Raw genomic sequence first — 12,500 nt, forward strand, 5'->3', positions numbered from 1 at the left:
ATTCCTTCCTGGTTCTTCGCCTTCATTGCTTCCTTCCTTTCTTCCCTCCTTTCTTACTCAATTCCCTCATTCCTTCCTGCCTTTTCTCCTTCATTACTTCCTTCCTTCCTTTCTTGTCTCCCCTCTTTCCTCTTTCATTCATTTCCTCTTCTTTCTTCCTGCTTTCTTTTCCTTATTCCTTACTTCTTTTCATCCATCACTTCCTTCCCCTTCAATCTATTTTTTCCTTTTTTTCCTACATTCAATAAACAAAAAATTCTTCATTGCTTCATTCATTTTTCAACTATATTTCTTCTTCCGTTCCCTTCCTCTTTCTCTCCAACCATTATTTCTTCCTTCTCTCCTTCCCTCAAACTCTTTCTTCCTTCTTTCTTCCTTCTTTTCTTCCTGTTTTCTTTTAGACCATTCCTTCTTTCCTTCATTTCTTCTTTCTTTCCTTCCTTCTCTCCTTCTCTCCATTAATTCCTCCTTCCTTCTATTCCTTATATCTCTGCCTTTCATCTTTTCTTTCCTCTATCTGTTTTCACATTTATCATTCTCTCTCTCTCTCTCTCTCTCTCTCTCTCTCGTTAATCGGCTCAGGGTAAGACGAGTCACTTCTGTTCACACTCGTTTTGTTGTCACACTTATTCTCGTATAGTTTATGTGGTCGTATTTCTGCAGTTTTATGGCCTGTCTGGGGTGGTGGTGGTGGTGGTGGAGGTGGTGTGGTGGTGGAGGTGGTGTGGTGGTGGAGGTGGTGATGGTGGTGGAGGTGGGTGGTGGCGGGTGTTGTTATTGCAAGCTTCCAAATAGATTGTTTTTCTTTTATATGTTTTGTTTGTTACTTTTGTTCTTTTTGCTAATCCTCCTCAACCTCTAACTCTTCTTTTTTTCTCCTCTTCTCCTCTTCCTACTCTTCTTTTTTTTCTCCTCTTCATCTTGTCAATCCTCTATACTCTCCATATTTCTCATTTTCCCTATCATCTCTTTCTTCTTCTTCTTCTCTTCCTCCTCCTCTCACCCTCTTCCTCTTCCTTTCCTTCTCCTACTTCCCTTAATATTCTTCTTCTTCTTTTCTATTCACTTTCCCTTTCTTTTCCTCTTTTTCCTTCTTCTCTTCACACTTTTTTCAGTCGCTTGTATTTCTTTTTATAACCTCCCCCACCTCCTCCTTCCTCCTCCTCCTCCTCCTCCTTCTTCATACACTCTCCTCCACCTTATCCTTATCTTATACCCTTCATATCCTCCTCCAAACCCAACAATTCTCCTCCTCCTCCTCCTCCTCCTCCTCCTCCTCCTCCTCGTGGCCAGGGTGTGATTTAGGGCGCCGCGCTGAGCCGTGTAATCTGGACGAGTGCCACGTGGAATTAAGGAGCAGAGCCAAGGTGTGCCAGGACAGGTGAGGGGGGAGGGGGGGGAGGAGGGAGAGGTGAGATGGGGGGAGAGTTGGGGATGGAGGGGGGGAGGGGAGGAGGAGGTGAGAGGCTGGAAGGGGTGGTGGGGGTGTTAGAGGGTGGAGGAAGAGGAGTAATGTGAGAGGGGTTCAGGAGGTTTAGGAAGATAGGTTAGGGGTGAGGAAGAAAATTGAGTGGAAGAGGGAAGAGGGAGATGGAAAGGGTGGGAAAGTGGAGGAGGAGGAGGAAGAGGAGAATGTGGAGTTAGTGGGTGAGGAAAGATGTAGAAGAGGCAAGAGTAAGAGGAGGAGGAGGCAGGTAGATGATAAGTGAAAGAAAGAGGAAGGAGGGGAGGTGGAGGTGGAGGAAGAGGAGGAGGAGGAAAATGAGAAGGTAGTGGAAGATGGTGGTGGAAGAGGACAACTGAGGAAAGAAGGAAGGAAAATAAAGAGGAAAAAATTAAGAAGAGGAAATGTCAGAGAGAGAGAGAGAGAGAGAGAGAGAGAGAGAGAGAGAGAGAGAGAGAGAGAGAGAGAGAGAGAGAGAATATAAGAGGGAAATGCCAATGGTTGTTTCTGGGATAGAGCGAGAAAGAGAGAAAGAGAGCAAAAAAAAAAAAAAGAGAAATAGCTTTACGCCGTGTCACACACAGTCATGGGGGGGGAGGGGGGGAAGAGGGTGTAAGGAGTGCCAATAAAGAGAGAGAGAGAGAGAGAGAGAGAGAGAGAGAGAGAGAGAGAGAGAGAGAGAGAGAGAGAGAGAGAGAGAGAGAGAGAGAGAGAGTTAAAAAGTGGAAATAGGAAAAAAAATATTGCATGGAAATATAAAAAAAAATATAAAATAAATAAAATAAAATAAAATAAAATAAATAAATAAATAAATAAATAAAAATATGGAAGACAAAAAAGAAAAGTTAGTTAGTTAGTTAGTTAGTGTGTGTGTGTGTGTGTGTGTGTGTGTGTGTGTGTGTGTGTGTGGTCGATGGCAGCGGTGTCGTGGTGGTGGTGGTCTCGTCTACCTGGTGGCGGCCATTAATTACCTGCTTCTCTCACCTGGACGACACGCACGCCAGCTGAGGAGGAGGAGGAGGAGGAGGAGGAGGAAAGAAGGGGACAGGTGCAAGGGGGAATACTGTAAGGAAAGGGGGAAAAAAGAGGAAGGGGAAAAAGTATAAGAAAAAGGGAAGAGAAGGGAAGAAAAAGAAAGAGACAGGAGGAGAAGGAGAAGGAGGAGAAGGAGGAGGAGAAGGAGGAAAAAAGAAAAGGAATTAGGAGATAGGCGAAAACGGAGTACTGTAAAGAGGGAAAAAGGGAGGAAGGGAAAAAACAGAAACACAGATAAAAGGGAAGGAAGGAAGGAGGGGATGAGTGAAGAGATAAACAGAGGAGGAAGGAAAAGGAGGAAGGAAGAGAGGGAAATGCGAAGAAGGAAAAAATGAGGAAGGGAAAAAGTGTGAGGAAAGAGAAAAAGAAAGGAAGGGAAGAAAGAAGAAAGGGAGAGGTGGAGAGAAAACTGCAGGTGGAGGAAAAGATGGAAGAGAGGGAGAGGAGGAGGTTATGGAGGGAAAAGAGGAAAGGAAAGTATATAGAAAAAAAGAAAGTAAAGAAAAAGGAGAGCAAGAAAGGAAGGAACAAATAGAAAAAGATTTGGTTATGGTCTGAAAAGATAAGAAAAGGAGGAAGGGAAAGAAAAGAGGAAAGGAAGGAAAGTGAAAGGAAAGGAAAAGGGAAAATTGAAAGAGTAAGAGAAAGGAGAAAGGAAGAAAAAGGGAAGAAAAGAGATTATAGACTACAAAAGGGAGAGAGGGAGGGAGGGAAGGAAGGGAGGGTAAAATAAAGACATGGAGAGAAGGGAGGGAGAGAGGGAGGGAGAGAAGAGTAAGAGTAAGAGAAGGGAGAAAGGAAGAAAAAGGGAAGAAAAAAGATTATAGACTACAGAAGGGAGGGAGGGAAGGTATTGAGGGAAGGAAGGGAGGGTAAAATAGAGACATGGAGAGAAGGCAGGGAGAGAAAGAGGGAGAAAAGGGAGGGAGGGAGAGAAGAGTAATGGTGAGGCGGATTGTCTTAAAGAAGCCATTTGGAGAGAGTGAATCTTGACAATTTATCTTTCTGTGTGTGTGTGTGTGTGTGTGTGTGTGTGTGTGTGTGTGTGTGTGTGTGTGTGTGTGTGTGTGTGTGTGTGTGTGTGTGTAACTGTCTGTTTGTTTTTATTTTTCGTTTATATTTTTGTGTTTCTGATAATCTCTCTCTCTCTCTCTCTCTCTCTCTGATCCACTTTGCTTTTCCTCCATCCACCTTTCCTTCCCTCCATCTTTCCTCCACACCCATTTAACTATTTTTTCGATCTGTCTGTCTGTCTATCTGTGCCCCTCTCTATCCACCTGTCTGTCTGTCTGTCTGTCTGTCTTAATATTATTTTGTCTAGCTATGTCTCTTTCCTAATTTACCTGTCTAACTATCTATCTAACTATCTATTCACCTGTTTATATGTTTGTCTATCTATCTATCTGTCTGTCTGTCTGTCTGTCTGTCTGTCTGTCTGTCTCCTTTCTTACCTGTTCCCTCAAGACACCTTAATCACTAATGACTTTTGGCACGCAGGTGAGACAGGTAAGACAGTCACCTGGCCGCCCGTGTGTCACCCAGGCGGGGATTAGGACTGTCTGTCTGTTTGTATGTATGTATGTCTGTATGTATGTATGAATGAATCTATGTCTGTCTTTTTCTCTATGTCTGATTTCCTGTATTACTCTTTTTTTTCCTTTCTTTCCCTCTCTCTTCCTCTCTTTCCTCTCTTTCTCTTCTTTCTATTCCTTTTTTCATCTTCTTGCTCCCCTTCTTCTTCCTCTTCCTCACTCGCTCCGTCGGCCATTCCCTCACTCTCAACGGCCTCCATTTTCTTCCTTCCGTTCCCCTTCCTCGCCCCTCTTTTCTCCTGCACTTCCTCCTCCTCCTCCTCCTCTTCTTCTTCCTCCTCGCCTTTCCATATATTTATTCTTTCACTCATTCTCTTTCCCCATCTCATTCTCATCCTTCCATATTCATCCCTCCTCTTTTTCCTCCTCCTCCTCACTTGTTCCATAAATTTATCCATGCACTCCTCATCCTCCTCCTCATTAGAGCGGGCAACCTCGTATTGAGACAGTGGAGTTCCTGTAGCCCGCCTTTCTATGTTTCCGTGTTTCCCTCCCTCCCCCCAGACTGATCAAGGACGGGCTCTGCGACAGGAACACGGCGCCCTCCGTCTCCGCTATCTCCAGGCTGCTCAGAGGCAAGGAGGACGACGACGACCCCAAGAAGGCCAAGGAGGGTGAGTGTGATGACGTGTGATGACTTTGTGGGTGTTTGTACAGGGGGTCAAAAAAGTATGTTCATGGGGGTCGAAAAAGTATGTGTGGAGGGGAAGGGAGAGAATGAAGACAGGAGTACTAGGAGGTAGGGAAGAAAGGAGGGAAGGAGGGAGGAAGAGAAAAATGGTGGAAAGAGGAATGATGAAAACTATATAAGAAAGTGAAGAAAGGGAAGTGTGTGTGTGTGTGTGTGTGTGTGTGTCCAATGGGTATAAAAAGTATGTTCATGTGTTGGTGTGTACATAGCGTAAAATAAGTATGTTCATAGATATAGGGAGACAATAGAAAAACACAACAAACATTAAAATAAAAGAACAACGACAATAAAAAAATAACAAGAAATAAAAGCAAAACAAAAAAAAATCATGACAAAAGAACAAAAATGAAACAAACAATAAAAGCAAGAATCACACAAGAAAACACCACCACCACCACCACCACCACCGCCAGGCCACAAAGATCAGTTGTGACTTGTAAACAGACATCAGCTGACTTAAGTAAACAAAGGGCGAGCCGCGGGCAGCCTCACAAAGGGCCTGAGCGGCGGGGGGTGGCGGCCCTTTGGGAGGGAATAAAAAGGGAGGAAGAAAGGCGGCGAGAATGGGAGAGAAAAGAGTGAGAGACGGAAAAAAATGGATGAAGAGGAGGAGGTTTAGGAGGAGGAGGAAAGAATGTGTAGAGAAACTGTCTTTTCATTTTGGGTTCTTTGTATAGTGATGGAGGAGGAGGAGGAGGAGGTGGAGGAGGAGGAGGAGGAGGAGGAGGAGGAGGGGAGGAGGAGGAGGAGGAGGAGGAGGAGGAGGAGGAGGAGGAGGGCAGTGATGAGAAACCAAGAGTAAAAGAAGATGAAGAGGATGATGAAGAAGAACAAGAAAAAGAAAAAGAAAGCCAAGAACAAGAAAAAATAAAGAAAATATATCAAAGAACAAGAACAAGGACAAGAAGAACAAAAAGAGTAATAAAAGAACGAAGAAGAAAAATGAATGAGATGAAAACAAGAACAAGAACAAGAAAAAGAAATAGAGCAAGAAAAAAACAAGATATCAGACTAAACCAAATGAGACTAAACAAAAGAAGAAAAAAAAGCAGATAAGAAAAAGGATCACCATCATCACCATTACCATCACCACCATCATCAACATCAGGAGGAAGAAGAGAAGGTGGGGGTTAAGGGAAGGGAGGGTGGGGGCGGCGGTGCTGGCTGACTGGCTGGCGGCTTTGTGTGTGTAATGAGGCTTTAGAGGCAGCGGCGCCCACCTGAGAAGCCGCGGGAGGTGTGGGCAGGTGGGCAGGCGATCAGGTGTGTGTGTGTGTGTGTGTGTGTGTGTGTGTGTGTGTGTGTGTGTGTGTGTGTGTGTGTGTGTGTGTGTGTGTGTGTGTGTGTGTGTGTGTGTGTGTTTGTTTGTTTTAATGTCTAGGAAAGAAGGAAGACAAGGGGACGAACGAGGCTTAGATGGAAGAGGAGGAGGAGGAAGAAGAGGATGAGGTTGTGATTATGGAAGAAAATGAAAGGAAAAGAAAAGAATGAAGAGTAGGAAATATGGAAGCAGAGGAGGAGGCGGAGGAGGAGGAAGAGTAGAAAAGAGAAAAATAAAACAACACGACGATGAAGAGGAGGAGAAGGAAAAGGAAGAAAAGGAAGAAGGAAACAAGGAAGACAAGAAATAAGAGAATTTGATAAAGGTGGAAAGGATCGAAAAGGGAACAAACGCAAAAAGGAAAAAACGAAAATGAAAACGATAAGAAAATAAGAGAAAAATGTAAGAAAGATTGAAAAAAATAACTCTCTCTCTCTCTCTCTCTCTCTCTCCACACCCTTATGAATTCTCAAAAGGGTTCACGTCGCGCCACATTCAAAGCCTCGACACGCCTGATATGAAGCTTCGAACACGCCACGCGAGGCTGTGTGTGTGTGTGTGTGTGTGTGTGTGTGTGTGTGTGTGTGTGTGTGTGTGTGATACAGAAAGAAACCAATAATCAAACAAGAAAGATATGAAATAAAATACACAAGAAAACGATGATTATGAGTATTAATGAAACCAAACAAAAGAAAGAAAGGAAATAAATATATGTAAATGTGCGAAAAAAATACAGAAGAGATAGAAACAAACGTAAATAAATAGAAAAAAATACAAAAAACTGAAGAGGAATTATATAAAGTGAGAAAATAGTGAATTACATGAATGGAAATAGAAAAATGAATACAAAAATACACAAATACAAAAATTAATAGACATAAAAGAAGACAAACAGACATAAAAATAAACAAAAACAGAAAGACAGAAATAGGAAAACAAGACGAAAAATAATGACAAAAAAAATAGACGAATAAAAAGAAAAAGGAAAAAAAAAAGGAATAAGTAAACACAATAATCGTCACGCCGAGAGGAGTGAAATTAACGATTATTAGAAACGCCAATGAATGATAAATGAAGGAAGGATCGAAATGAAGGAAGGGAAGGAAAAGGAAGGAAAGAAAACATTACATTATATTGCTGTCCTAAATTATGAATCAATCCTTCTCTCTCTCTCTCTCTCTCTCTCTCTCGCGTGCGCCAACACCGACCTTCGTGTTATCACTAAAAACGATTCGAGTTTCCAATTGAATATCAAAAAACTTTCCCTCCCTCCCTCTCTTCCTCCTCCTCCTCCTCCTAATCCTCCTCCTCTCCTTCTTCCCTTTCTTCCTCCTCCTCCCCCTTTCCTTCTCCTCCCCTCGTTCTCGTTACCCATCCCTCTTCTCTGTCTCTTTTCCTCACCTCGCATTTTTTTTTCTTCCTTCCTCTCCTCTTTCCATCTTTCTCTCCTTTCCTCCTTCTTTCTCTCCTTTATCTCTCCATCCTTCCCTTTTCATTTTCTCTCCTTCCTTTTCTCTTCCCTTCTGTCACCTTTCCGCCATCCAATCGTCCATTTTTCTCTCCCTCCCTCTATCCTTTCCTTCCTTTCCCTCCATCCTTCCTTCCTTTTCTCACCCTTCTTCTCCCTTCCCTGTCCCTTCCCCCTCTCCCTCTCCCTCCATTTCCCCTCCCCCCCTCCCCTCCTTTCCGGTGTAATCATAAATTTCACGTCGGCGTCGGCGTGGCGGCAACGCTGACGGTGCTGCGTGGAGGCGTGACGCGAAGGTGCCGACACGAAGGGGGGGCGTGTAAGGTACGGTGACGCTACTGTGAAGGGTTGATGATGGTGGTCAAGAGGATGATGGGACGGTGATGGGGGTGATGGGACGGTGATGGGGGTGATGGGACAGTGATGGGGATGATGGGACGGTGATGGGGGTGATGGGACGGTGATGGGGATGATGGGACAGTGATGGGGATGATGGGACGGTGATGGGGGTGATGGGACGGTGATGGGGATGATGGGACAGTGACGGGGATGATGGGACGGTGATGGGGATGATGGGACAGTGATGGGGATGATGGGACAGTGATGGGGATGATGGGACAGTGATGGGGATATGATATGATGGGACGGTGATGGGGATGATGGGACGGTGATGGGGATGATGGGACAGTGATGGCGCGATGTGATGGGATACTAGGTTTATGAGGGGTGATGGAGGATGTGGAGGGGTGATGGGCGTGAGGTTACAGCGACGGGGGTGAGTCAGGGTTCCCAGATTATCGTATTCACCTCGTTGTATTTATAATTTTTTAAGCCTCAAACTCTCGTACCTACACAAATAACGAAAGAATATTAAAGTTAGCGTTAAAACTGTTATTTATTGATGTTTGTTTGTTTGTTTTTGCTATAGATATCAGTCAGAAACTACGAAAATCCATTACGGTGTGTACGATAATTTGGCGAAGCTGGGGTAAGTCATATTCTGGGGAGGCGGTGGCGGAGTGGTCAGCGTACGGCCGCGGCGACCAGAAGGATGCAGGTTCGCGTCCCGCCCGCCGCAATAAACTGACAATTTTCAGTCCCCGCCGAGTGGCCCAAGACTACCCACACGCTGTCCTTAAGACCTTCTATCAACCCGTACTTTAAATTATCTCAAAAGAAGATCAAAGAAGAGCTCCAGGGGACAGTATGAGCCAAACAAGATGGCGCCACTATAAACACTTGCTTGCCGCAGAACGGACTGGGGCCGACCACCAGGCCCCACTAAGAAAGCCTATACAGACGCCATACGCCAAAACGCAAAAATAAATAAATAAAAATAAACAAGTTAATAAATACACAACCAAATTAACTCACTCAAACACACCCACGCACCAAGCACAATAGACAGCCTTTTCTCAGCCCCTCAACCACACAATCAGTCAGTCAGTCAGTCAGTCAGTCATGCGGGTGGGCTGTGAATGTGTGTGTGTGTGTGTGTGTGTGTGTGTGTGTGTGTGTGTGTGTGTGTGCATGACTGAATGAGTCGCTAATTAGCAAACTCGGCGCCGGTGACAAAGCAGCTTTTAAAAGACCAAAATAATACATAACACATACAGCAAGCACGAGCCTTTGTGTTGGAGGAGAGAGAGAGAGAGAGAGAGAGAGAGAGAGAGAGAGAGAGAGAGAGAGAGAGAGAGAGAGAGAGAGAGAGAAAAGTAAAAAAGGAAAATAACAAGGTAAAGGAAAACTAAAATTGGTGCGAAAGTGGAAAGAAAAAAAGGGGGAAAAAGAGGGAGATAAAGATTATGGAAAAAAGGGAGACAGGGTGTGAGAAAAGCAGGGAGATGGGGAGGGAGAGTGAGGTAGAAGGGAGGGATGCATGGTAAGGGAGGGACTGGGGGGAGGGAGAGAGGAAGGGGAGAAGGGAGGGAGGGAGAGAGGAAGGGGAGAAGGGAAGGGAGGGAGAGATGGGTGTGGGAAAAAGGAAAAAAACAGTAAGTGGTGTGGAGGGAGAAAAAGAGAGAGAAAATAGAGGAAGAAAAAGAAAACAGGAAAGGAAATGAAAAAAGAATTGAATAAAAAGAAAAGTGTACAAATGAAAAAAATCGAAAAAGATAACAAGATAAAACTAAATAAAAAAAACGAAGGCAGGAAAGGAAAACAAATGTGTGTGTGTGTGTGTGTGTGTGTGTGTGTGTGTGTGTGTGTGTGTGTGTGTGTGTGTGTGTGTGTGTGTGTGTGTGTAAGGGGAAAAAATTAATTGATAACCCACACCGGAAGTTGATCATCAGCTGGGGAGCCATTTTTTAAGTCCTCAATGGGGAGACGAGGGGAGGAGGAGGAGGAGGAGGAGGAGGAGGAGGAGGAAAATGGAAGAGGGAAACAGGGAATGGAAAAGGGGAGGGGAGGAAAAAATACAGGAAAAGGCAGGAGGAGGAGGAGGAGGAGGAGGAAAATGGAAGAGGGAAACAGGGGATGGAAAAGAGGAGGGGAGGAAAAGATACAGGAGAGGGTAGGAAAAGGACGGGAGGAGGAGGAGGAGGAGGAGGAAAATGGGAGAGGGAAACAGGGAATGGAAAAAGGGAGGGAAGGAAAAGATACAGGAAAGGGCAGGAAAAATACAAGAGGAGGAAGAGGAGGGAGAGAAGGAGGAGGAGGAAAATAGAATGTAAAAGGGAATGCAAAAGGGGAAAGCTGGAAAAAAAGGGGAGAAAGGGAAGAAGGGGAGAAAGACAGATGATACGAGAAAGGTACAATATAGTTCGGGGCATACGCTATAGAAGTGCGTTGCCTCGGTGCTCATCTCCGCTACATTGACCCTTGAGCCTGTAGTGTGACATCCGGATTACCACAGTGTACCTTCCCCATGTTTCTCCAGGTACACATTTACCGACCAGCCCGAAAGGGAGGATGAACAGCTGGGAGGGTTGCACGCCGACTGCCTGGGACGGGATTTGAACCAAGGCCCGCGGATTCGTAGCTAGGCACGTTAACCACTAGACCACGAAGAGAAAGGGGAGAATAAATACGAGAAATATGGTGGAAGCGGGGAATTTGAGGGCGCGGGGAGAGGAAAAGAATGGAGGGAATGTTATATTAGTACAAGTTCTATTATAAATTCTTCCATGTTATATTTATTGTTTTCGATTTTTTCCCTGTATTATGTCTGTTCCAACAATATTAGTATCCTCCTCCTCCTTCTCCTCCTCCTCTTCCTCCTCCTCCTTCTCCTCCTCCTCCTCCTCCTATTCCTTCTTCTCTTATTCTTTTTTTTCTTTCCTCCTCCTCATCTTCCTCCCATTTTTAATCCAGTAATATCAGTATACTGGACACCGCTCCCTACCTCCTCCTCCTCCTCATCTTCCTCCCATTTTTAATCCAGTAATATCAGTATACTGGACAAAGCTCACTACCTCCTCCTCCTCCTCATCTTCCTCCCATTTTTAATCCAGTAATATCAGTATACTGGACACCGCTCCCTACCTCCTTCTCCTCCTCATCTTCCTCCCATTTTTAATCCAGTAATATCAGTATACTGGACACCGCTCCCTACCTCCTCCTCCTCCTCATCTTCCTCCCATTTTTAATCCAGTAATATCAGTATACTGGACACCGCTCCCTACCTCCTCCTCCTCCTCATCTTCCTCCCATTTTTAATCCAGTAATATCAGTATACTGGACACCGCCCTACCTCCTCCTCCTCATCATCTTCCTCCCATTTTTAATCCAGTAATATCAGTATACTGGACACCGCTCCCTACCTCCTTCTCCTCCTCATCTTCCTCCCATTTTTAATCCAGTAATATCAGTATACTGGACACCGCTCCCTACCTCCTTCTCCTCCTCATCTTCCTCCCATTTTTAATCCAGTAATATCAGTATACTGTACACCGATCCCTACCTCCTTCTCCTCCTCATCTTCCTCCCATTTTTAATCCAGTAATATCAGTATACTGGACACCGCTCCCTACCTCCTTCTCCTCCTCATCTTCCTCCCATTTTTAATCCAGTAATATCAGTATACTGGACACCGCTCCCTACCTCCTCCTCCTCCTCATCTTCCTCCCATTTTTAATCCAGTAATATCAGTATACTGGACACCGCTCCCTACCTCCTCCTCCTCCTCATCTTCCTCCCATTTTTAATCCAGTAATATCAGTATACTGGACACCGCTCCCTACCTCCTTCTCCTCCTCATCTTCCTCCCATTTTTAATCCAGTAATATCAGTATACTGGACACCGCTCCCTACCTCCTCCTCCTCCGCCTCCTCCTTCTTCTCTTTTTTTTTTTTCTTTCCCCCTCCTCATCTTCCTCATATTTTTTAATGCAGCAATATCAGTATACTGGACACCGATCCCAAGCCTCCTCCTCCTCCTCCTCCTCCTCCTCCTCCTCCTCCTCCTTCTTCTCTTCTTTTTTTTTTCTTTCCTCCTCCTCATCTTCCTCATATTTTTATTTCAGCAATATCAGTATACTAGACACCACTCCCTAGCCTCCTCCTCCTCCTCCTCCTCCTCCTCCTCCTCCTCCTCCTCCTCCTTCTTCTTCTCTTATTTTTTTCTTTTTTTCTTTCCTCCTCCTCATCTTCCTCATATTTTTATTTCAGCAATATCAGTATGCTGGACACCGCTCCCTACCTCCTCCTCCTCCTCCTCCTCCTCCTCCCCCTCCTCCTCCTCCTCTTCCACACGGGTATATTTCACCAGTACACACACTCAGGGACTGATCAATTTACCTTCCAGTCAACACCATAGCATTCACCTCCACCTGCCCATTAGTCATCTCTCTCTCTCTCTCTCTCTCTCTCTCTCTCTCTCTCTCTCTCTCTCTCTCTCTCTCTCTCTCTCGTGGCGTGATTGGCCGTGAACGCAATCAGTCATTTTGTCCAGAACGTGAATCAATTTGGTATCAATTTGGACGTGTGTGTGTGTGTGTTTTTTCGTGTGT

General features: G+C 44.9%; 1 protein-coding gene across 1 annotated transcript in view; it reads left to right on the forward strand.

Annotated features, from left to right (window-relative positions):
• LOC126993116 (protein gooseberry-like) overlaps positions 1 to 12,500 on the forward strand; it is a 52,203-nt gene that overhangs the window by 23,134 nt on the left and 16,569 nt on the right. The window contains exon 4 of the mRNA XM_050851972.1: positions 4,576 to 4,685. Coding sequence (XP_050707929.1) covers positions 4,576 to 4,685 — 110 coding nt within the window. The remainder of the gene's footprint in view (positions 1 to 4,575; positions 4,686 to 12,500) is intronic.

The sequence above is a fragment of the Eriocheir sinensis genome, unplaced genomic scaffold (assembly GCF_024679095.1).
Source record: "Eriocheir sinensis breed Jianghai 21 unplaced genomic scaffold, ASM2467909v1 Scaffold564, whole genome shotgun sequence".
Taxonomy (NCBI): domain Eukaryota; kingdom Metazoa; phylum Arthropoda; class Malacostraca; order Decapoda; family Varunidae; genus Eriocheir; species Eriocheir sinensis.